Source organism: Dryobates pubescens, chromosome 22, assembly GCF_014839835.1.
Source record: "Dryobates pubescens isolate bDryPub1 chromosome 22, bDryPub1.pri, whole genome shotgun sequence".
Taxonomy (NCBI): domain Eukaryota; kingdom Metazoa; phylum Chordata; class Aves; order Piciformes; family Picidae; genus Dryobates; species Dryobates pubescens.
In genome coordinates, this window is record NC_071633.1 from 10139244 (window position 1) to 10161520 (window position 22277).

Sequence of the window (22277 nt, forward strand, 5' to 3'; positions counted from 1 at the left end):
CTGCTAAATTAAATACCTGTAGACACAATTTGCATATTGCACAGAGATGCTGCCATACTTTTGAGACATAGTTAAGAGAACATATGATTCTCCTATTTATCAAGAAAATCATCAAGTAAGAAAGGATACAACTGAAAAAAAGGTTGTGGTGTTTACATCTTTTCATCTGGAATATCAAACCTGCAATTAGAGATTAATTTTTCATGGGGAAAAAAGGAGTTTTTAATGTTTTGCTACTCTTGCCTTTGTGCTTTGTTTAAAGAGCAAGAAGAAATAACCTGTTAAATCTCAGAGTATTATTTATTGTAACATTTTGCATACATACACAATTTTATAACTAGCATATAAGGGCTCTTAAAACTGTTAGATTTGACATATATTTCATTTAACTATCTCTAATTATACACCAAAGACCATGTTGCCAGCATGGGACAGACGAGATTAGCTTTTTCCTCCTTCATGCAGTTTACACACTAGAGCCTGGCTTTTACAAGCTTTGTCATGTATCACAGTATCACAGTATAACCAAGGTTGGAAGAGACCCCAAGAATCATCAAGTCCAACCTGTCCCAACAGACCCCACAACTGTGGAAACTGGCATTTATATGACAGTTTTTAGTCTATACCATGGAATGAACTCAAGTATCACATTAGACCTAGACTCATTCCAATCTCAGTGGGAAATTATCTTCATGTCTGTAGGACAGACACATTATATGGCTTAGTAACAGCTCTACCAGTCTTTATGTTGTTTTCTTATCAAGCTTTGGATAGTTGATGTTCTATTCTGAAACAGAGTAGGAGCAGTTTCTAGGTTATCTATGGTGATAGCGATGACACTCCTCTGGGGATATTTCTATCCATGTGTAGTTCTGCCTAGACATTTCTACCCCACTTCCATGGCTCAGGCTACTTCATTTGAACTAAGTGTGACAAGAAATGACAATAAAGCTTATGTATTTTCACTTCAGTCTTCGGCTCATTTATGGCATCACTATGAGCACAGGGAAGCTTACCAGAAGCTATTGGAGGATATTGCTGTTCTGCGGCGTTTAGCTGCTAGGCTCTCTAGTCGTGCTGAGATGGTTGGAGCTGTTCGCCAGGTAAGAACATCCTGATGTTGAGCACATCCTGGTTGCACACATTCACTCTTTTCTCTTTTTCAGCCATAGCTAGAGGTTGTATTAGCCCTCTGAATTTTATTTGCTATTTTGACAGATTAAAGATATTTCTTGCCGTGTGAGAATAGACAGCATTTCAGCCTGGAAATATAATTCAGAGAGATTACACATGAATCAATTCAACATCTGTACAGCAGGAGCATATATATTATTCAGAACTATAGCTGCATCAGATGAAAATTATTTTACAGCAGTGCAGCATGAATAATAAAACTTCTAAGTCACAAAGCTCATTAAGTTCAGCCACCTGCCTTTAGCAATAACTTAGTCAGACATCTATAAACAAGAACAGAGGTGGTAGAAATGAGAACACAGCAACAGTCTCCCAGATTCAAGGCAGTTGCCTCTGCCCACTAAAGTAAGTAAACTCAAGACAGTGACTAAAACCTTTGGAGGTTTGAAAATCAATGTTCATACACAATCTAAATAATAAGGTAGGCACACAGGCATAGTGTATAAATATATGACAAATTGTAATATTCTGTGGATATATATGGATGCATGTCTATTTGTGTTCTGACTAGCTTAGGAATCAAAGGTACTACTGTTTCTTGAAGAAAAATTATTCCATATCTAGCCTTGACAAGAGGATACACATCGAGGCACACAATTTGTTTGAGAAGTGTAGAGGTTACCTGAGTATTCCCCTCTTCCTTAGGAGAAGCGTATGTCAAAGGCAACAGAAGTAATGATGCAGTACGTGGAAAACCTGAAAAGAACATATGAAAAGGATCATGCTGAACTAATGGAGTTCAAGAAACTTGCCAATCAGAATTCTAGCAGGAGCTATGGTGCATCTGGTAAAAAAAAAAATTTAAGGGTTTTTCTTGCCTCTATACAAAGATTTGTTGGTGCTATTAACAATAAAAAGTGAAGTATAGTGAAGCCTGTTCACAAAGTTCTGATCTACAGGAGTAGCTTCCAAGAAGGTACAGATCTAACAGTTCAAATATTTCCTGTAATTCATACTTAGTGCTCTGGTGTGGTAATTTAAAATCACTGCCATTTACCTAATTCTGATGAGACCAAATGATATTTTCATTGGCCTCTTGCACACATGGGTATCTTGCACAGTTTTTAATGCAACTACTTGGATGACAAATGATGAAAAAATTATTTAAACTGGGGTTTTCTTCAACCCTTTCTGAAACCGATATATGATTAATTTCTTTTGCAAGAACTTGTATATGCAGGCAAATAGTGGGGTTCTGTCTGATCTCAGTAAAGATAGTAAAGGTACAAGAAGTACATAACAGACAAATATGCAGTCACTGCAGATACTGCATAAAGATTCTATATCTGTGTTTGAAATACAAGCAAGAGCTCTATTAATATAATTTACAGATACTCATATAATCTAAGAATGTTCTTTGTTTACTGTTTTTGTGCAGAAGATGGAGTACCTCGTTCATCTAGATCCATGTCTCTTACTGTTGGAAAGGTATTTCTACATTATAAAGAAAATTGAGTGAACATTTTATGTAGTGAAATTTCTTTGTCTACATACACTCACTTTTGTAGGCTGTGTTCAAATCACTGTGCTGGCAAACCTTCAGTATTGTTCATGGAATTTAGTGCAAGTGCTTTGTAATTTTGGATATGTGATTAGGTAAGATTTTGTGGAGTAATGGTAATGCTTACTGTGAATCTGTAAATAATAGAAGGACCTATTTATTGAACAATAATTGTATACCAGGTCTCATACATGTGCTCCAGAGAATGGCTTAGGTCCTGTGCTTTATTCTAGTTCCTTAGTGAGGAAGCTGAACATTGGATCAAAACTTATTATATGGTTTGGAATTCCATCATTATACCATTCTCATTATCTTAAGAATTGTATCATGATGAGTGTGGCTTAGATGTAAACAGTTATTTTTAAGTGGGACTCATTTTTCACTTACCATCATAAAATCTTCTTTGTTCTGACAAAGCATTCAGAGTGAGAGATGGTCTCAGATTGTTTTCCTTTGACCAATGAATAACTTGCAACATGACCAAAGTTCTATTTCTGCAAAAAAATCCCAGTGTTGGGGATCAAGTTTAAACTTCCTAAAAATCTTTCTAAAACAAGTGATTTGAGAGAACCATGTCCCAGTGTGACCATTATGAAATTTGGTGGTCAGGGGCATTATATTCAGTCTGCTATTTCTTTCCACATTTTTATTTACTTGGGTCATAGTTCTTTGTTTAGTTTATTCTTGTCATTTCTGAGTGCTGGATAGAAAGAATTAAAGCACAGAGCATGCTGAGGGCAAGACTGGATTTTGGAATGAGAACTAGAGAAGTTGAAGCGAAAGTACAGAAAAGTACAAGTACAAATAATAAAGGTGGGGGAGAAAGACCCCATCCCAAACACTAGAATGGACTGCAGACTCCCCAGCACAGCTTTTCAGGAGCATATTAGATAAGCCTCTGCCATTAATGATTAGTTATAGTTGGTTTTATCTGGAACCAAGATCACTCCTCTTCTCTAAATGTACCTAGGGCAGTATCTCAGAAGGTTTTGGGTATGCACTAAGATGAAGCTGTCAGATGAAGCTATAAGTGCTTGGATTTTGCTCCTAACTCTCCTTCCCTTCAAGCAAGATCAACCTACAACTTTACCATACCAATTAAACTGTACAATTGTTTTTCAGACTATCTTGCTGTATGATAGAAGTAAAAAAATCTTGTTTCTCACAGAATATGCCTCGGAGGAGAGTCAGTGTTGCTGTTGTTCCTAAATTTAATTCCTTAAACATTCCTGGTCAGTCACCAACAGCTTCACCTATACCTTCAATGCCATCCCTGGTAAGCAAACCTCACATTTTAAAGATTCTACTTTTTGTAGACAAGAAGATGACGATCTGTTTGTGCAGTTTAGTTATTATGTACTCAGAGTCAGCTGTTTCAGGAACCAAGTGTGTTTGTTTACCATACTTTACTATGATTTGGTTTTAATTTAAAATTTTCCATTGAAAACTCAGCTAACAAATTCATGTTCCCAAGATAATATGGAGAGAAGCAATAGAGTAATTTTGCTGTTCAGTGTTCAATATATGAAGAAGAAAGACCTCTCCTGGAAGAAGTAAACAGAGTAGCTCCATATTAAAGATGCCTTGCTTGTGGGTGCAGGAAGAAAACCTAAGCAGCTCATTGACTTTGTTATTTTACTGAAGAATCCTTTGAAATTTATTAATGGATGTAACATTTTTTTTGCTCTTTTTCTCTTACAGTCTGAATCACCTGGTAACGGAAGGAGCAATCTAACATCTACTCCTGTTCTGCCAGCACTTTTAGAAAAGTGAGTTTCATTTCTGTCTTTCCTTCTATTTTTCCTCCAAATATAATACATTTCAATTGTGTTATTTTCTGTTTGTATATTTCTTTTTGTCTGGGCAGTGGAAAGACTAATGGAGAATCTGACTGTGAAACCTCTACTTCTGTGCTAACACAGAGTGGATTGGAAGAGATAAATCCTGAAACTAAAGCCAAGATAGAAGAGGAAGCATATAACAAAGGGTGGGAACAATTTATGGGTTTTAGCTATTTTTTACTATTGTCCAAGTTCTGCAACACTGCAGAACTGTGTTTTATTATATATAACAAAACATAAAGCTAATTTTTCATTACATAAGAACAAGCATATATTGCATGCTAGACTAAGAAAGATGGTTTGTACCTTAAAGCTATCAGGAAGGCTTGAAGAAAACCAAAGAACTTCAGGAACTGAAGGAAGAAGATGAAGAGACACCAAAGGAAAGTCCTGATGAACATGAAGAAAGTGATAATGAACATGAGATAAAAAACCTGAAAAGCAGGTGAGACAGTAGTATAATACATCCATGCAAGAGGAACCACCTTTTTCTACTTATGGTACCCAACTGAGTGTTTTGCAGTATTATGGTGATATGTTTTCTTTCAGTCTAGGGGAGCACATTTGAAATAATATTTCCACAGAAAGGCCTATTCTGAGATAACATCATTGCAAAATGCAACACTTCTTATTTTGGTATTTCAACTACAATTGTATGTTGACATCAAGAGGCTTCATCTTGATGGGGTTTGGGTGTGATTTGAGGTAAAAAATATTCCACAGAAGCTCTTTAGCTGTCAGAATATATCTCTTGATAGGCATGCACTGTCTCATGGAAGTTGTAGTTCAGGAATCTGATGCCCATGTATGTGCCCTATGCTATTCCTGAAGGGTCTTCACTGGTGAGTCTTTCAGTGCATATGCAAGGTAAATGCAGATTAAGACAAGCTTCTCAGCTATGCCTGACTTGCTCTGACTTGGACTGGCATCTGAAAGCTGTGTAGATGCAGTAGAACAGCACTATGCTGGAGATGGTGCACCATATATCCATGACATTCTCAAACAGAAAAACTTAATAAATTTGCATATGATTAATATATAACATTCTTCTTTTAATTTTACAGCAGACTTGAAGTCATCATTAATTATTTACATATACTGTACCCCAAACTGTATAAACACTGGAATGTGGTATGGCTTGTGGTGGCTGCAATAATCATTTTTGCTATGGTGTTGGGAATCTACCATTCATACAACTCCTGTGATGAAAAATCAGAAGGACCTGAAGGGAAGGCCAGCTGTTCTGCAGCCCATCAAAATTCCTGGTGGAATTCAGGATTTCAACATGAGCAACATGCTGAATAATAAAAGGAGCAACCATGTATTTATGGTACCTGAGCAAGTATGCATATTAGAACACTATTCCCAAAGGTAGTGCTTACTCATCCTTAAGGCTGTTACATGTAATCTCTTAGACAAGTGAATTACTCCCCACCATCAGGTTTGAGGATACATTGTGAACATGCCTTCCCAAAATGACACACTGATAAATAATCCCATCTGTCCTCTTGTAAATGGCTGATGCAAATAAAGTAACATTGAATCATGGTAATGTTGGGGCAGTAATAAGCAACCAGCAGGACTTTTAAAAGAATGATTTGCACAGGACATTGACATCTCTGCTGTGGTTTTGAAGAAAATCATAACCCCTACAATTTCAGCTAGTGCTTTATTTTGCATTTCCTGAATTTATTGTTGAAGAACTAATGGCATTTAGGTCATATGGGCTTTGAGAGTCCAATTAATTTCTTTATTCAGGATTATTGGGCAGAAATAGAAGCTCTCCTGTGGAAGGTTAGAATTATAGTATCAGACCAAATACCTTGCTGATAATGTAATTTTATAAGAGAAATTATCTGGAAGATTGTTTAAATGGAATACTAAGTATCTACATAAACATCTTTTAAGATACACTTTAAAAATGGGACCACCACTCTTTTTCAAATGGGATAAACAACAAATCCTAAAATGTCATCAAGGTGGCACAGCTGATATCACAAATAAATCTGGGAACTTCTGCTATATCAAAGGGACATGCTTTGCAACAAATTTGTGTATGCCACTTAGAGTCAGTATTGGTTATAGCAAAAAGTAGTTGCTGTGTGGAAATTTAGATATCTTGCTCAAGCAATAAAAATACAGCAGATTTGGACAGGAGAAACAATCTTCAATTCTCTATTGGGGAAAAAAAGGAAAAAAAAAAATAAACAAACAGAAGCCTTCAAATCTCTGTATAAAGCTGGTCACACTAAGCAGACTCTGCCCTCCTGCTAACACAGGAAATAGATATCTTTTGAGATCTGCACCAGGAACACAGTTCTTCATAGATCCAAAACCCCATCAGTGCCTAGATGAATCAGGACATGAGGCATTGTTGGCTTTAAAGAGGTCACTGCATGTTTTTAGTAGTTCATTTTCAGAACCTGATGCCATGTATATAACTGTTCTGATGTGCTTTCAATGCTAAATGATTAGGTCATGATAGATGAATCTTTTGCCCAGATTTTTTGACAGATGTGCCTATTTGGGAGCTGGAGTTCTTAGACAAGAATGTAAAAGCCTGAAATTTTCAAAACAGTTAAACCATTATCTGTAATAAAATCCACACCACCCAGGGCTGAGACCAAAATGCATGTCACTTAAGATATACCACATGCACCTACTGAATGCCACTTCTGATTGAAGATGAACTATGTTTGTCTTTCCATAGTTATATGCTCAATTCTAACCACAATACCAACATCAGTGTGATACTTGATTGCACTTGTGTCTTGCATTCTTCTGGCACTTCTGAGTGACTAACAGGTCTGTTCACCATCTGAGGGCTAAGTATGTTATGAAGTACTGTAATTTCAGTTCAGATGCTGTTAGTATTCTCTTCTTTTGGTGTAAACACTGAACCTCAAGCTAACTATGAAAGAAAAGAAGTTTCTAACTCGGTCAGAAATTTAATTCACATTTCTGGCACTAGTAGCAGATATACTGCTGGTGAATTTTGTTTGTTACCTCTTTAAACACATGTTTCTTAAGAGATATTTATATAATGGAAAAAGAAAATAAAAAGCTGACCACTACCACTTAGTGGTAGGTCTATAAGCAGTTGTGAGATTTGTTCTTAATTTGAAGTATATATTGTTGAGGAATAGTGTGCTTAAGGAAGTTCAAAAAGGATAGTAGGGAAGTGTCATTTGGTCTAAAATTGTAATTGGTAAAGTATAAGACAGCAGAAGGTTTCTTGCAAATTACTTGGTATGTGTATGGTTCAGTTAGAATATCTGACTATGGAGAACTAGGGGGACATTTTATGTACTTACAGGGTTGAAGAAGCTTGTCAGTTTTCTTTGAATACTTTATTAAAATCAGCTTCTATGATTTAATATTCTTTACAAATAATGCTGGTAACTTCATAAGGCCATAAAAATCAAAAGGAAATAGGCCTAAAATTCAGAATTCTCTGTGCCAAAAATTATAGCACGTATTTGATTATGTGATTGTGGAAATGTTGAGCTGCAGTGAGAAAAGTGATTAACAGTGCTTATAATCTAATTAAATTGCTCTAGAGTCTGCACCTATGTGGGTTCAACACTTTAAGTATGTATAGAAGGTTATTGATATGAACAGAATCCTTGATCTCCTTAATGTTACTCATGTGCTAAGTTTTGGGGTTTTTTGGTCAGTGAGTGAACAAGGACTCCATCCTCTCTTGAAATTCAGCACACTGACTTTTTGTGAACTTAGTGCACAAGAGTGAATTTCCACAAACAGTTGCACTGATTTGAACTGAACTACTTGCACATCTAAGACAAGTACTATTTAGCCATAAAGTTATTAATTGTTGTGAAGAATTAACTGAAACAGGCAAAACATTTTAACAGGGATGGAAAGATGAAGAGAAAGTTTATTTTTAAAAGAATTGTTGTTCTTTTTATAACTACTTTGAGCAAACTGTTCACTAAAAATAATGAACCACAATGACTAACAGCACATTAAATATTTCTGCTTATATTTTTCAGTTAGTTGATGAAGACACCTTTTTTAATAGGACACTAGACTGAGCTCAGAAACTACTCTAAATGTAATTGTATCTGTTGGATGTTAGTTTGCTTTGTCTGGGAAAAAAACCAAACAAATCTACCCACCCTCCTCTCTGTTCAAAGATCACATCAGATAACCAGAAATAGATTTATTATTTATGCTATTAACACTGAAATAGTTTTCTTGAGGTGCAATATTTATTTTTCTGCTTTAAGAAGACACCATTATTGTTTTTCCTGCACAGCACAGATGTTTCTAGTAAAAGGAATTTTTAAAGGGCACTATTTTTGTGTATCATATTTAAATTTGTAATATTGTAAGATTTTGCACAAGTGTGCTGGTATTGTACTGTATAGTATCACATACTTGAGTTTTGAAATAAAAGTGCGTTTTCAAAGTCTTCAATGTTGCAACCTTAAAGGTTTGTTTTTTACTTGCACTCTTGTCTGCATACAAATGGCTATGGTCTTATGAAATACATACTGCTTAATGTGCCATGTTACACATACCAAAGATTTTGTTCTTAGTCTTTCACTTCTTCAGGAAAATGATGTAGCAGCAGCAAGCAAACCCATGTTTCAAAAGAGAAAGTGTAAGCAGGGTCGTCACAGTCATACACTAGAAACAAGATGAGAGAGGAAACAAATCCTGGCGAGAGTTTAACTCCTGCTTCAGAGGGAGGCAGCCTGTCACTGAGGAGGTTGAACATGGAAAGCCACAACAGAAATCTGTACCCAAAGGAGATCAAGTGAAAGGTTAGGATTCTTTATTTTTTGTGCTCTGGTAGGCTTGGGAGATCTGGGAAACCTGAGCTCTGTGGAGAGATGAACTGACAGACCATCAGGAAGGAGACAACACTCAGTTTCCACAAAGAACGTGCCTTTTCTGAATTTCTGATGGTCTGTGTCAAGGAGAAAATCTTTGGGACAGTGACAACCTTGAAGTGAATTACTGTTACCAGGAAAAGTATTTTCCACAGAAACTTCTTTTTAAAAAACTCGTTTCCTTTTCTTTTGTTCAGATGTCAAAGTTTCTTTCCAAATGATTGTAGGGAACAGTTAAGTCTCTTCTCCCAAAGCAAAAGTTTTCTGTTTAGCAGTCCTCATCAGCATTTTAGAGCATGCTAGCATGAGATGGTGTGGGTCCGATGATAATTAAACATTCAGTATAAGGCTGCTGGGGGTTTTTCACTTTACATGTTATGATGAAGACCCATAAACAGGTTAAAGACCTTTTGTACTGTTACAGTCCAGCTAAGTGATTTTCCACAATGTTTTGGAACAGCTGAAATAGGAAAACAAAGAAATGGACAAAAATAAAATTTTATTTCAGTCTCACTTCATCATTCTAAAATTCTTTTTCTCCATCTCCTAGTATGTAGTTTGCTTTCACAAAACCATATGACAGAGCTTATATTTTTGTTTGGTGTTACAAAAGTGTTTATCTCATTTTTCCAGCTAAAACTCCTAATAAACAGCAGTAGTATGAATGGTGTTTGATTCAAGAAACTTTGCTGTAAGTGAGGATAATAGGCACAAAGTGTTAAAATTTGGAAGGAAAATTAGCATGCAATTAAAAATGTCAGAAGCCCAGCTTTGGTAAATTTTCATGGTAGGAAATACTTGGCAGTTCCTTTTGCATATCCATCTCCAACAGGAAAAGAAGCGATAGGTTTACACCACAGTACAGGTAAGTCAGTTTAGACTAGGGAGTACCTTTTAACAGTAAAGGACAGTGCTGCACTGGAATAGAGTCTATGAGGAAATGTGAGGAATTTTTCACTGGAAGCCTTTAAGAACAGGCTAGACAAACATCTGTCAAGAATAATATAAACACAGGTGATCATACTGACAGTAAAGGGAACTAGCTGATCTCCTGAACCCCATTCCTGCTCTGCGTTTGTTGAAATCTCTGTAAAAACAACTGCTTCTTTGCTAAGACTTAATAAAGGTTTTCTAAGTTACAGCCATGAAGATCATCTGTTTTGAATCAGTCTGTTGGAATCACTGTTTGTTGGAACTCTACACAAAGCAGCAGTGATGGGACTGGCTCCCACCTCTGTCCCTCCAGTGTCACAGGGAATCCCGTTATGATAGGTATCGTATTATCTCTGTGTTATGGTACATATTTTGCCTTGGAATTCCAAGGCAAAGGAATGTGAAAGTAGTAAATCAAGACAAATGGGATAGTGGGGGCTGTATGTCCTTTCAATTGAAAAAGAAAAACCCTGCCTGGCATGCTGTGATACAGGAGAGAATTCATTTTATTTACCAGATGAATAGACAACATGAGTAATGAGCTGATAATCAGTAAAACAGGAAAAAACAGCAAAAGAAAAACTTCTTTTAAAGTATTTACTGACTTACAAGTCTAACAGTCTTATCTCCCTTCCTCAGCTGTGTTTTCTGAGTCAGCAGTAGTTAAATTTTCCAGCGAGCCCTACATGAAAGAAAGTGTAAAGGGTGATTAGGGATTTCCAGGCAGTGACCTCACCTTTGAGTGGGACAGTCTATGCATTTGCTCTGACGATCTTTCTATGAAGCTGTGCAGTGACAGCTGAAGTTGCTTTCAAGAAGTCATCTCAAAGGTGGCCTGACAGCATCCAGTATCAACTTTTCTTAGCACAGGAGACAAATCACCTTGAATTTCTTAATTTTCCTAGTTGGTGACAATGGCATCTTATTTTGGAGTTACCTCAGCGGTGTTTTTCATCTGGGTTATGACATTCACGGCTCAAAATTACTATATATCAGGTATGTAAAATCCCATTTTTAAAAGTCTCTTAAATGAAGAGAAAGAAAGTACTTGGGAAAAATTAGCTAGAACTGCCAAAAAAATGGGGTAAGGGAGTGTGTGTAAATGTGTTTCGAGCATAGGAAACCACAGGATTTTGAGAATACAGTGCAGGGAAAACTACTGTAGCATATAGGGGAACTTTCATTGTTAGTCTAATCTACTTACTGTCTAAATACTACAGCATTATTGTCTGAATGTTTGTTTAAAGCTTTGGGGTTGCATTTAGCATTCAGTTAAGATCTGTTGAAATGTGATTTTATTTTGTATTATTTAAAATACCACAGTGAACAGCGTTGTACAATCTTCAGAGTGTAATACACATGTGAAACCAGTTCTGTGTGTCTGTCATCAAATGCTGTCCTTAATGTGAAGTGTTTTGCTCTGATTTGGCAATACCCTAATGCTGTCTTGATTTGCAGCTTTGAAGGAAGTGTGTAGCAGGGACCTCATAGTTCATCTCCCAGGCAGTGATGCCTGTCTCTTGTAACTAGTGTACAAAAGTTCCTATTTTGTATAAACTTATCTGAAAAAAAAATAACATAGGGAAGTGCCAACATCAGCCTTATCACACAGTTCTCCCTTCTTCCTCAACCGTTGTTATATGCACCTATTTTTTAACTCAGGGTCATATAATACCCCTTTCTTCTCTGTGTTACTGAAATTCAAATGTCTTCTTCAAATTCCAGAATCAACACAAGTTATCCTAGTTGCAGTAGCTGCTAGGATATCTGCAGATACTCAATGCGCATCAGATGTTTCCAGATGTATTGCTGTAATTTGCAAGTAGATACTTGTTCTACCTATGTAAAGGAACATACACTATTGTGGCAGACAACTTATTTTCTTATCTACTGAAAGGTTTATGAAGGAAACCTAAACTGAGCAAATTAAATAGTCAAGTCTATTGAAATTCCACAGCACTGGAGTACCTAACAACAGTAATTTCCTCCAGCAATCCCAGCCACTGAATAATTTTCATTAGGGAAATGGAGAGCTTGAGTTTTAAGACTATTCCTTCTAGCTGTTAGGACCCCCTTTAGTTCCTCTCCAAGTCTCCCTTGAAGTACCAACTCATGCACTTGCTGCCCATTAGTCCTAGAACTCCAGTCAAGTTCACAGTTGATCTCCAGCTGTGTCTTTGTGTTGTAGCATGTCCTCACACCTCCTGCAGTGACTTACTGACTGGGCTTCATGGGTGGACTCGCTTCGCAGGTTGTAGGTAGCCTTGTCTCCAGGATGGAGTTTAGGCATGTGTTATAGGTATATCTTCTGCTCTTCCCAAATGGAGTTTCTGTGTGAAGTCTGTATCTCACTCACTGGCTTGCTCTACCTGGGACTGCCAGTGAAACCTGATGCTGTCACCACTGTGGTCCTGTTTAGGTGCTGTGGATTGTACCCTGGTCAGTGAGGGTACTGTCCTGCCTATACTGTGGTCACTGGGTCCTCTTTTCTTGCAGAACAGCCTCATTCTTTCTGCTCCTTGACATCAGCAGTCAAAGGAAGCTCTGTCAGACTGAAGTCTTGGCAGAAGGCAAAGCAATGAAAACAAGAGCTTCCCCAGCAAAACAAGAGAACTAATACATAGTAAAGCCAATACCCATAGTTTACAAAAATGGAATAGTTTTCTTCCTGCCCCATGATAACTTTGTCTTGTGACAATCTTCCCTCTAGGTTTTCCCACCTTCCTCATTAAACCAGATTTTTCACATAAGACCCAAACACTGAGGTGAATGTCCTATTATTAGCAGGCTATCTAAATAGAGCAAAGCTTACAGTGCAACTATGTGCAGCTTGCAGGTTAATATGCTTCTAATGGATTGGTCATCTTTAGAACAGAGTTCAGAGGCAATCTAAGAAGACTTGATAAAAAGACTTGAAGAAGCTACTGTTCTCTTTCTAGATTTCTTCCTCACACTGCAAAACCATCTGGAATTTAAATTGAAGCTGATAACTGTTCCAAAATAATTTTCACTTCACCATTTTGTCTTAAAAGGCTTAGGAATTCTAAAGTACAACTTTGGTTCATGTCCTTGTCACTTTTCTCTTAAGATCACTTAAGATGTCATTTCCTGACACTGAATTTTTATATTATGCTATATATTTATACATAGAATACATACATACATAGAACACCAACAGGTGTTACACACTGGCTATCTCTCAAGGTAGCCTGTTCCAGTGAAGACTTAGAGGATATTCTGAAAGACAAGCTGGCTGAAAAGAAGACATTTGACAGTGTGAATCATTTTCACACTGGGACTACCTTGTACAGGCTTGAGGTCCTTGATGTATACATACACATTACATTTTTCTCATCATGGGGAAATGTTGAATTTCCCATTCTGAATTTGTTAAACCCCCCTTTTAGTAATGTTTTAAGTATTTGAAGGTGACCTAGAGAATCATATGGAAATGCACTGGTGTGGTCTTCATTTTGTTTGCTTCTTTGGAATGATCTTAAAACATAAAGCATCTTGAAAGATCTTACAGGTAGGTGCTCCTCAGTTACACTTAGCGTGTTTTACATCCATTAGGTTGTCATAGTTGTTATTAGGCAAATGTAATTTAGACTCCCAATACTAGGATGAGAGGAAGTGGCCTCAAGTTGCACCAGGGGAAGTTTAGATTGGATGTTTGAAGGAACTTCTTCACTGAAAGGGATCTCAAACACTGGAATAGGGTCCTCAGGGAGGTGGTTGAATCACCATCCCTGGAGGTGTTTAAAAGACACATAGATGGTGGTGGTGGTACTAAGGAACTTTGTAGAGTTAAATAATGGTTGGATTTGATGATCTTAAAGGTCTTTCCAAACTGAAACAATTCTATAACCTTCACCAAGCAACTAAACTTTGATGCATCCTCCTGTAATATGTTGGGGTTTCTCTTATCCTCAGGTCAGTACTGAATTCAGACATAATTTGGCTATGGAGACCACTCAAGTGTTCAGTGGCTCACTCACCATGTGACTGTGTCCAGCTCATACTAGGGAGTACTAATAGCAGGTCACAGCCTCCACTGCTGCTGAGAAAAATGGGCCTGTTTCAGTGATTGCTCTACCAAACATTTAAGTCCCATTAAACTAAACATAAGGAGAGTAGAAATACCTCTTTTCTCAGAAACCATTTCCCACCACACCCAGTGAGGAAATGAATGAAAAGCCTGCCTTTCTTTTAACACTCCACACAAGCTTAGTCATCTTTTTATCCCCTTCTCATCACAGGAGTCATTTGGCTGCTAGCTCTATTCATTCATAAAATTCAATCTAACCTCTGTTGCTAAGAAGTCATGTAGTGGGTCTGCAGGCATCATTCTGCCTTGAGAGTTTGTGTTTTCTCTCCATTCTGATGGAGTATTCATTAGTTACAAACCTGGGGAGTACATGATCTGAAAAGCATACGAAGCAAGGAAGTAACACCCGAGGCTGTTGGCTGAAATGTTTGTAGTGAAATGCTGAAATGCTTCATTTAATGTGGCAATTACTGCATATAACTCAAAAACTAAGGAATATTCTTTCCAGTCTATACTTCCAATGAAATATGGAAGCAAATGAGTAACATCTTTTCTCTTGTCTGTGCCAGGCTCTGAATTGTGTCCTACATTCTTAACACTGGTTAAGAAAGTAGAGCAGGTGTACTCAGACCTAAACTATTAATTTCCTGGTGCAGATGTCATGACCAGTGTGCCAGTTCTAGCTAGCTAAAACAGCTGAATAAACTGCCTATGGAGGAGGAATGGGGAAAAGTGTCATAAATTCACCCAACCTATCCTCTCCTACCCTCCTGCCTGCCAAGCACTCAGTAAATTGAACACATGACAATGGCTTGGGGGTGGAAGCATCATGCTAGTATAAGAAAAAAAAGATAAGTTTAAGAGGAAAAAGGAATATTAATAATGATAAAATCCCTACTGGAATATTACTTCCATGAAAAAATGCATATAATACCTTTGATAGAACTCATATTGGTAAAAGTGTTGTACTGACAGAGTCAGTGCCTGAGTAAAAACCCTGTCTGGTTAGTCTTCCCATTTCATGTGAGTTAGTATGACAAGTAACAGTGTCTTTAGTAAGAAACTGACTCCAGGTAATGACTGAGATGCCAACTGTACATACATTTAGTCTATGAGCCAAAATTATTGACTTTCTACATTATTGTGTAAAGAAATTATGTTCTATTTTTAAAATGTGTTTTCTGCTACAAACTAATTTTCTACTACCCTCAAGCTAGAAACCTGTAACAGGATTCAATTCAGTTGAATGCAATATTGGATTCTTCATGAGGAATAAATGTTAATATCCAAACACTAACCTTGAATATTTATGTCTAAATTACAGGTTCCATTCTTTCACCTTGCAGGATCACAGGTGTAGGAATTTATCTTGAGGAGAAAGTGAATTTCTCAGAAGCAAGTAATGCATGTAATCAACTGAATCTCCAACTGGCGAGTAAAGACCAAGTTGAAAAGGCTTTGAATCATGGTTTTGAAACATGCAGGTATATGATCTCAGTTAATGTTTCATTACCTTTAGTGTATGCCTTTACACTTACCTGACACTGGTGATAAACCTAATATTTAAAAGACTGATGCATTTTATTGTAGCTATGGATGGGTGAAAGATGGATTTGTTGTCATTCCAAGGCTAACATCCAATAAGAAATGTGGTAAGGGCAACGTTGGACTAGTGCAATGGTATGCTGAACCCTTTAAAACATTTAAGGTTTACTGCTTCAATTCCTCAGGTATGTAAGCATGAAAACTACATTTTGTGTGTGTGTGTGTTTTGATTTGGGCTTTATGATATTTTTTTAATATCTGCATGACAAGTGAGTGACTTCTTATAATTTGTTGGCCCTTTCTACCCCAGTTTTAAATGTCAAACTATACTTTACTTTGTAGAGTGAAAAAAGCTTTCAAGAAACACAAACGTCAGTTCAGACAGCCCAACTTAATTTGGTGCTGCCATGAAAGCATTTGAAAGAGAGTTGGTTTTGTTGTTCTGTAATGTCAGCACAATGCTCTTTATGTGTTTTGATTATTTAGGCATGTTAATTTTAAAGATGGTGCATTGAATCTTTAACCAGGGTGTCTGTGTGTGGTGTGTTTTCTTGCAAAATTCCAAGAGTGGGGGACTTCAGCAAAATCTAAGGTTTTTTTTTGATAATAGGAAATATAGTGGGTAATGCTATAGAGTTAGCAAATACTTCCAAATTGCCTGCTTTGTTTAACACCCACACCCCCCCCCAAAAATAATACTGTGACAGTATGTGAAGAAAGTTGAGCTTGATGAATGGTTTAAAATATAACTCGAAGGAATGTATACTTAACACTGGGATGATTCTGCATTTCTTTATTTTCATTGTCAAATTGTTGTCTGTTCTATGCATTTCTTGCCAAAAATATTTGGCAAAAGCTTGTTCTGACAATTTGCTTTGTGCCAAAGAAATACAAAACTGTAGCGGAAAAAGTAAAGCTCCTGCCACTTAGCTTTTTATTCTGTGGATGTAACTGCGTCATCAGGCTTCCCATGGGCATTCGTTTGGAGAGTGGTATACACGTCGTTTCCCTGTTACAAGCTGTAACCTGCTTGTTATTCGAGTGACATTTTTATAGCTTTACAGAATATAGAATTTCACTGGAAGGAAGAATTCTCCCATTTTCACAGGAGCATGAATCAGAACTTAACTCTTCCATTTGCATACAGAAGTTCACTTGCAGTGATGGTTTTATATAGATGACATTCACATCATTTAAATGGCTTCATTTCTGAGTATTCCTGACCTCCATTGGAATTGTATCACTTCTTTAGCTCACACTGGTGCCTGCTTTACCTTCAAGTTTTATAGGCTATGTCTGTTTCCAGGAAATCACAGTAGTGTTTCAAGTATCAACAGTATATGCATATGTTTTAACATATACATAATATAACAGAAATATTTTTGAATGTTGGATCTGCAGTTTAATCTCCTGCTCTGCAGGAGGCCATTTTTGTTTCTATATGCATTTCAGAAAGAATCTTGTCACTGGTATGCAATTATAAAATGAGTGCCACGCTTGCTGCAAAGAATTGTTTAACTGTGTGTGTAATGATTAGAGGTGTATAATCTCAATTATACCACATGTTTGAAATAGGCATGCCTGGTATGGGTAAGGCTTTTGTGAGTAACAATTTCCAAAAGGGAATGTCTGAGGAACCATAACTACAGGTGTACTATAAGTACAAAAAGTAACATCCAACATAACTTTTATGTATTTCTTTTCCCTTCTGCAGATGTTCAGATTAATTCATGTAAACCAGATCCAACTACAACCATACTACCTTCACCAAGTGCAACAATGGACTTAACTACACATTCAGGCTCCGATGAGACTGAGAACATCACAGCAGTGCCCAATGTGACTGAGTCAGAACAGCCCAAGAGAAACCAAAAATTTCGTGTAATCTGTGTAACTGAAACTATATCGCCAACAGAGGGGACCACTACAGAAATGCCAGAGGAAGACTCAGTGACTGACTCTCCTAACGACACTTCCCATGCTGCCTTTAAAAATGATGCTGTTGTCTTTGGAGGTAAAGGCCACATATGTCAGCTATTGAATCAGAAGGGCTAGTTACATAGATATAAGTAGTAAAACTGCTTACTGCTATTTTTGTTTGCTATTCCAGCATCCATTTTGATATAGCTGAACCTGGGGGCAGGATAGGAGTGCTATGTTTTGCAAAAGCCAAACTTATAATAAAGCAGAGGATTTAAAAATCAAGTAAAATTAAGATCTTGTTTTATAATTTCTGATAATATTTTAATATAAATTGATTGAAGCTTATTATGATTAATGTGATTGGGGTAATAACTTTCTGAGAAAGTCTTAGCTAACACCATGTGCTCAGAGCAATGACAGTTCGTCAGGCTCTTAAAAACAAAAACCCAGGAGATTTGCTGTTATCCAAATATGGAGGTGTTCAAAGATACAAAGTATGAATAAGGAATCCTAACATACAGCAACTTAGAAATAGACTAAATATGAGGAAAAGCATTTTTACTGTAAGGAAGTTAATTACAAAATGTGTTCTCCAGGCAAGCTGTAAAAACTACCCAATGAGCAGATCAGGTCAGGGATTGCCTAAATATCAAGTTTAGGCTCTCTTTAAAAAATCCAGCAGAAGTAACTAACTTTTTGAGATTCCTAATGCCTCTGCTCTTCAGTTGATGTGTATGTACCTCTTATACTAGGCTGTTTCTAGAAGAATTCAGAGTTATGCTCATGAGCCTTCAGACAGTCAGAATTAAATACATACAAAAACTCTGTGCTCACATCACTTTTTTCTGTAGGTATTCCCACTGCACTTCTTGTACTAGCAGTCATCTTCTTCATTATTTCAGTTGTTCTATCAGTCTGCTATATCAAAAAGTAAGTTTGTTTGTTTTGTTTTTTCTCTTAGACTGCGTTAATTCCTAGAGTACAACTAGTGAATATTAAAATATATAGCTAAAGAGCTGAGAAGTAAGGATAATGATTTAACAGCACTAATGACTAAACCCCATTATTATGCAGACAAAATTTGTCGTTGCTGCTGCCATTGCCTGCTTTAGAAAAGGAACCAAACCCAAATATTGCCTATTTCTGATATGTCAGGCACGCCTAGTGTGCCAAAACAGCAACACTGAAGAGTGCATCCGTTTGTGTATAAGCCTGTTTGTGCAGTTTCATTCTTGTTTTTTTTTTGCCATGACACACTCAAATGTTTTTATTCCTGGACTATGATTGTGTCCAGTTAAAAAAAAAAAAAAAAAAACTTTGGGCTCATTTGTCATGCATAAAGATCTCCAACAAGTGTATCGTTAAATCAAAAAGTTGTGTGCATTTCTCACATCCTAGCCCGGACAGATTTATCAGTGTGTACCACAGATCCTGAATATACATTATCTGCTTAAAAAAAAACCAACAAAAACAACAAAACCCCACAAAAATATTAATTTTAAAAGCACACTGCTTGAAAAAGCCCTGGAATGGGTTGTCCAGGGAGGTGGTTGAGGCCCCATCCCTGGAGGTGTTTAAGACCAGGCTGGATGAGGCTCTGGCCAGCCTGATCTAGTGTGGGGTGTCCCTGCCCATAGCAGGGGGGTTGGAACTAGATGATCCTTGTGGTCCCTTCCAACCCTGACTGATACTAAGATACTATGATCTGCCATGGCACTATTCTCTGTGTACATTTTTGCTTGAGCATTTCAAAGAAAGTTAATTCTAGGTATTTTTCACTTTATTTCTTGTGCGTGATACTACCAAACTATATCAGTGTTTCTGTTTTGCTATTTAAAGGTACAAGAAAACTTTCCCATTTTCACAGAAGAATCAACAAAAAGAAGTGGTTGAAACTACTGCTCTCAAAGAGGCTAATTCAAATGACAAAACACCTGAGAAGGAAACAAAGAATAATGGGAAAAATGTAGAAGAGTCTAAAACCAAGCCTGAGGCCACAGTAAAATGTCTAGAAGCAGAAGTGTAAGGGGAAGAATGTACACTTCTTGACAGAAATGTAAAACAAAGCACACAGAACTTAGCAATGCTTTTAAACATGGGTGATTGTAAATACTCATGAATTAATATTTTCTCTATCTTTACATTTATTAATTTCATCTTTAGCTATGAATGCTCTTGCAGAAGAACATGGTATCTTATTTACTTGAAATAATGAAAAAGCCATATTATCTTTTTCATCTTTAATGAAGAATTAGGAATATGCTATTAATTATATGCAGTGTGTTAACTATGTCCACAGAATTCAGATCAGTATGCAATGAAATGTCATTTTTTAAGTGGCTGCAGGATGTCTGCTAAATTAATGTCTGCAAGAAACTTATGATACTGTAGCTCTTCCTCATGTAGATTACCTTATTTCTATTAAGCAGTGGTATACTGGTTTTTAAAAGTTTGTTTACAAACAAAAGAAATAAATCTGTTTACAAGTAAGTAAAAAAAATCAAAGGATCAATCCACTGTCATTCAGATACCCAAGGAAGGGTACACAGATGCTGATAGTTGTATATATATATCAACTGATAATTTTCTTAGATATCTGCATCCTACCATAATGGTTTTATTTATTAAACCCTGTATCATTCTTCTGCATCAGATATTTGACAGGAGGGAAAAAAAAACACCCTTGAACTGTATCTTAACAGTTATATTTAAAATCTTTTGTGTATATTTAAGTGTGGCTTTCATAACAAACATCTCCAGTAGTATGGGACATCTACAAATCATAAAAAGTTGTTATAAAAATAAAGTATGGTAGACACAGTTGTCTGGAAAATTTATTTTCATGAACTGTCTCACGGTAAAAAGACCTCATGTAACCTTTAAGCTAAAGAACTAATGAGCTGACTACAAAAGAGCACTAGCAATTTATCAAACATTTTCTTGAGTAAATGGTTTGGATAACTCATTTTTGAATGTGAAGCTGGTTGTTACGGCAAGGGAACTTTCCTTTTAGATCAAACAGCTTGGAAAACATGCCATTAAATCAAATATCAGTAGAACTGCTCACCTCTATTGTGGGTTTTACAGTGTAGGATACTGGTTACAAACTTTCATATTTTTGATTGACAAAAATCTAAAAATTGTCCACTGTTTATGTATTCCACCAGATAGGGAGTTGTAGGGTATTGCTAATAGCATACTTTAAGAGATTCTCTCTGTTGTTTTTTGGTTTTCTTTTTACTTTTTCCTTGATAGCAGAGAAGTATTTCATGTCTCTGAGAGTTTGAAATGTGTTGATATTCAGTCCACCCCTGCCCTTAAATCTACACTACTGCAGCTCTGAAAAGCACTAAGTTCAGATGCCCATCAGCCGAATTTCAGCAGAAAATAATGTGCAACAGAGAAAATCACTAGATACAGCCTTCCCATTCAGTTAAGTAGTTCCTCTTATAAATACTGCAGTAATGCCATGTGCCTTTCCTGGTACCCCGACTGAAAGCACTCTTTGCTATGTGAGCAGTGACAGTAGACAGCAGGCCATCAGCAAGTGCCACAGACAGAACTTGTCATGAGGTGTCAGAATAGCGCATGGGCTTAAGGATGCAGGTGATGCTAGTGGATTCCAAGTGACTTTTTTTACTTTTTTATGATATACTAAAATCTCCCTTGCACCTTAGAGATTAGAAGTGACCTGTTTCTCTGTTATTTTGCCCTCCACTAGGAGGTAATTATCTATCACTTCTCCTACTGTCCTACAGCTATGTCTCTCTTTCACAGGTATCAACTTCTTTTTCTCTCAGCTTGTCTCATTCACACCCAAAGAAATTAGGAAAATTTCCATTATAGTTCCATTCTAGTTCCATTCTAGATGAAATTTTGTTGCTTTTGGTTTACATCTAAATAAGGGTGCTTTTTTTCCCCTGAAGTGTTTACTTTCTAAAATGTCTACAAGATAAATGCTTTATCATGTACCTTAAAAACTCAGATAGCTTTCATCTTGAGTTTAACAGTGACACCTGGTCAATACAGAGTTTGATCTGCCCAATTCCACTGCACAATTTATGCCTCTACAATAAAGGCTAAAAGGAGCCTGTTACACTGGCCTTGTGTAATAAAAGCAGCTATAAGTATTAATCAACAAGTACTGTATTTGATAGTCTGTATATAATGAGTACTACTCACATTCAAATTGGAAAGTACAAAATGTTATTGTTCAATAGAATTGCAAGGGATGTACCACTACAGAGCAAACAGGAAACATATATTTCAGTTCTAGACGGAAAGTGTCAAAAAAACAAACCAGTAACCAGGAGCAGCAGAGACTGAAGAGAAATTCATCATTATGTTTCTGACTTTTCTCAAGTGTTTTTCTATTTTTTGCAAGGCATTCTCAACAGCTGAAACATTCCCTGATGTCTCAGAAATTACATTAT

The 22277-nt window shown here is 36.7% G+C and overlaps 2 protein-coding genes across 12 annotated transcripts in view; both read left to right on the plus strand.

Annotated features, from left to right (window-relative positions):
* Positions 1-8644, plus strand: part of IRAG1 (inositol 1,4,5-triphosphate receptor associated 1) — a 43974-nt gene extending 35330 nt beyond the window's left edge. For 7 of the 10 annotated variants that reach the window (XM_054171615.1, XM_054171614.1, XM_054171613.1 and 4 more), the window contains 8 exons: positions 972-1103; positions 1840-1981; positions 2573-2622; positions 3864-3971; positions 4397-4464; positions 4563-4682; positions 4850-4981; positions 5601-6738. In XM_054171615.1, the coding sequence (XP_054027590.1) occupies positions 972-1103; positions 1840-1981; positions 2573-2622; positions 3864-3971; positions 4397-4464; positions 4563-4682; positions 4850-4981; positions 5601-5841 (993 nt within the window). In that variant the 3' untranslated portion in view covers positions 5842-6738. Of the gene's footprint in view, positions 1-971; positions 1104-1839; positions 1982-2572; positions 2623-3863; positions 3972-4396; positions 4465-4562; positions 4683-4849; positions 4982-5600; positions 6739-7246 lie in introns of those variants that run through there. The other 3 variants (XM_054171617.1, XM_054171618.1, XM_054171620.1) reach the window with 3 other exon arrangements.
* A 1549-nt stretch (positions 8645-10193) lies between these two features.
* On the plus strand, positions 10194-20405 carry LYVE1 (lymphatic vessel endothelial hyaluronan receptor 1). Of its 2 annotated transcripts, XM_054171876.1 has the most exons (7): positions 10194-10260; positions 11234-11324; positions 15701-15860; positions 15967-16106; positions 17636-17935; positions 18696-18774; positions 19684-20405. In XM_054171876.1, the coding sequence occupies exons 2-7, from the start codon at positions 11243-11245 to the stop codon at positions 19868-19870; spliced, it is 948 nt and encodes a 315-aa protein (XP_054027851.1). In that variant the 5' UTR covers positions 10194-10260; positions 11234-11242; the 3' UTR covers positions 19871-20405. The 2 variants fall into 2 exon arrangements, with proteins under 2 accessions (XP_054027851.1, XP_009903406.1); XM_009905104.2 differs by lacking the exon at positions 10194-10260 and having other exon boundaries at positions 10569-11324.
* Positions 20406-22277: the final 1872 nt, after the last annotated feature.

What these genes read in the sequence shown, in the direction of transcription:
- LYVE1 (XM_054171876.1), top strand. Translation starts at nt 11,243, where the DNA reads ATGGCATCTTATTTTGGAGTTACCTCAGCGGTGTTTTTCATCTGGGTT. An exon ending in TGATGCTGTTGTCTTTGGAG is followed by an intron (nt 17,936 to 18,695) that starts GTAAAGGCCACA and finishes TTTTTTCTGTAG; the next exon opens with GTATTCCCACTGCACTTCTT. An exon ending in TCAGTCTGCTATATCAAAAA is followed by an intron (nt 18,775 to 19,683) that starts GTAAGTTTGTTT and finishes TGCTATTTAAAG; the next exon opens with GTACAAGAAAACTTTCCCAT.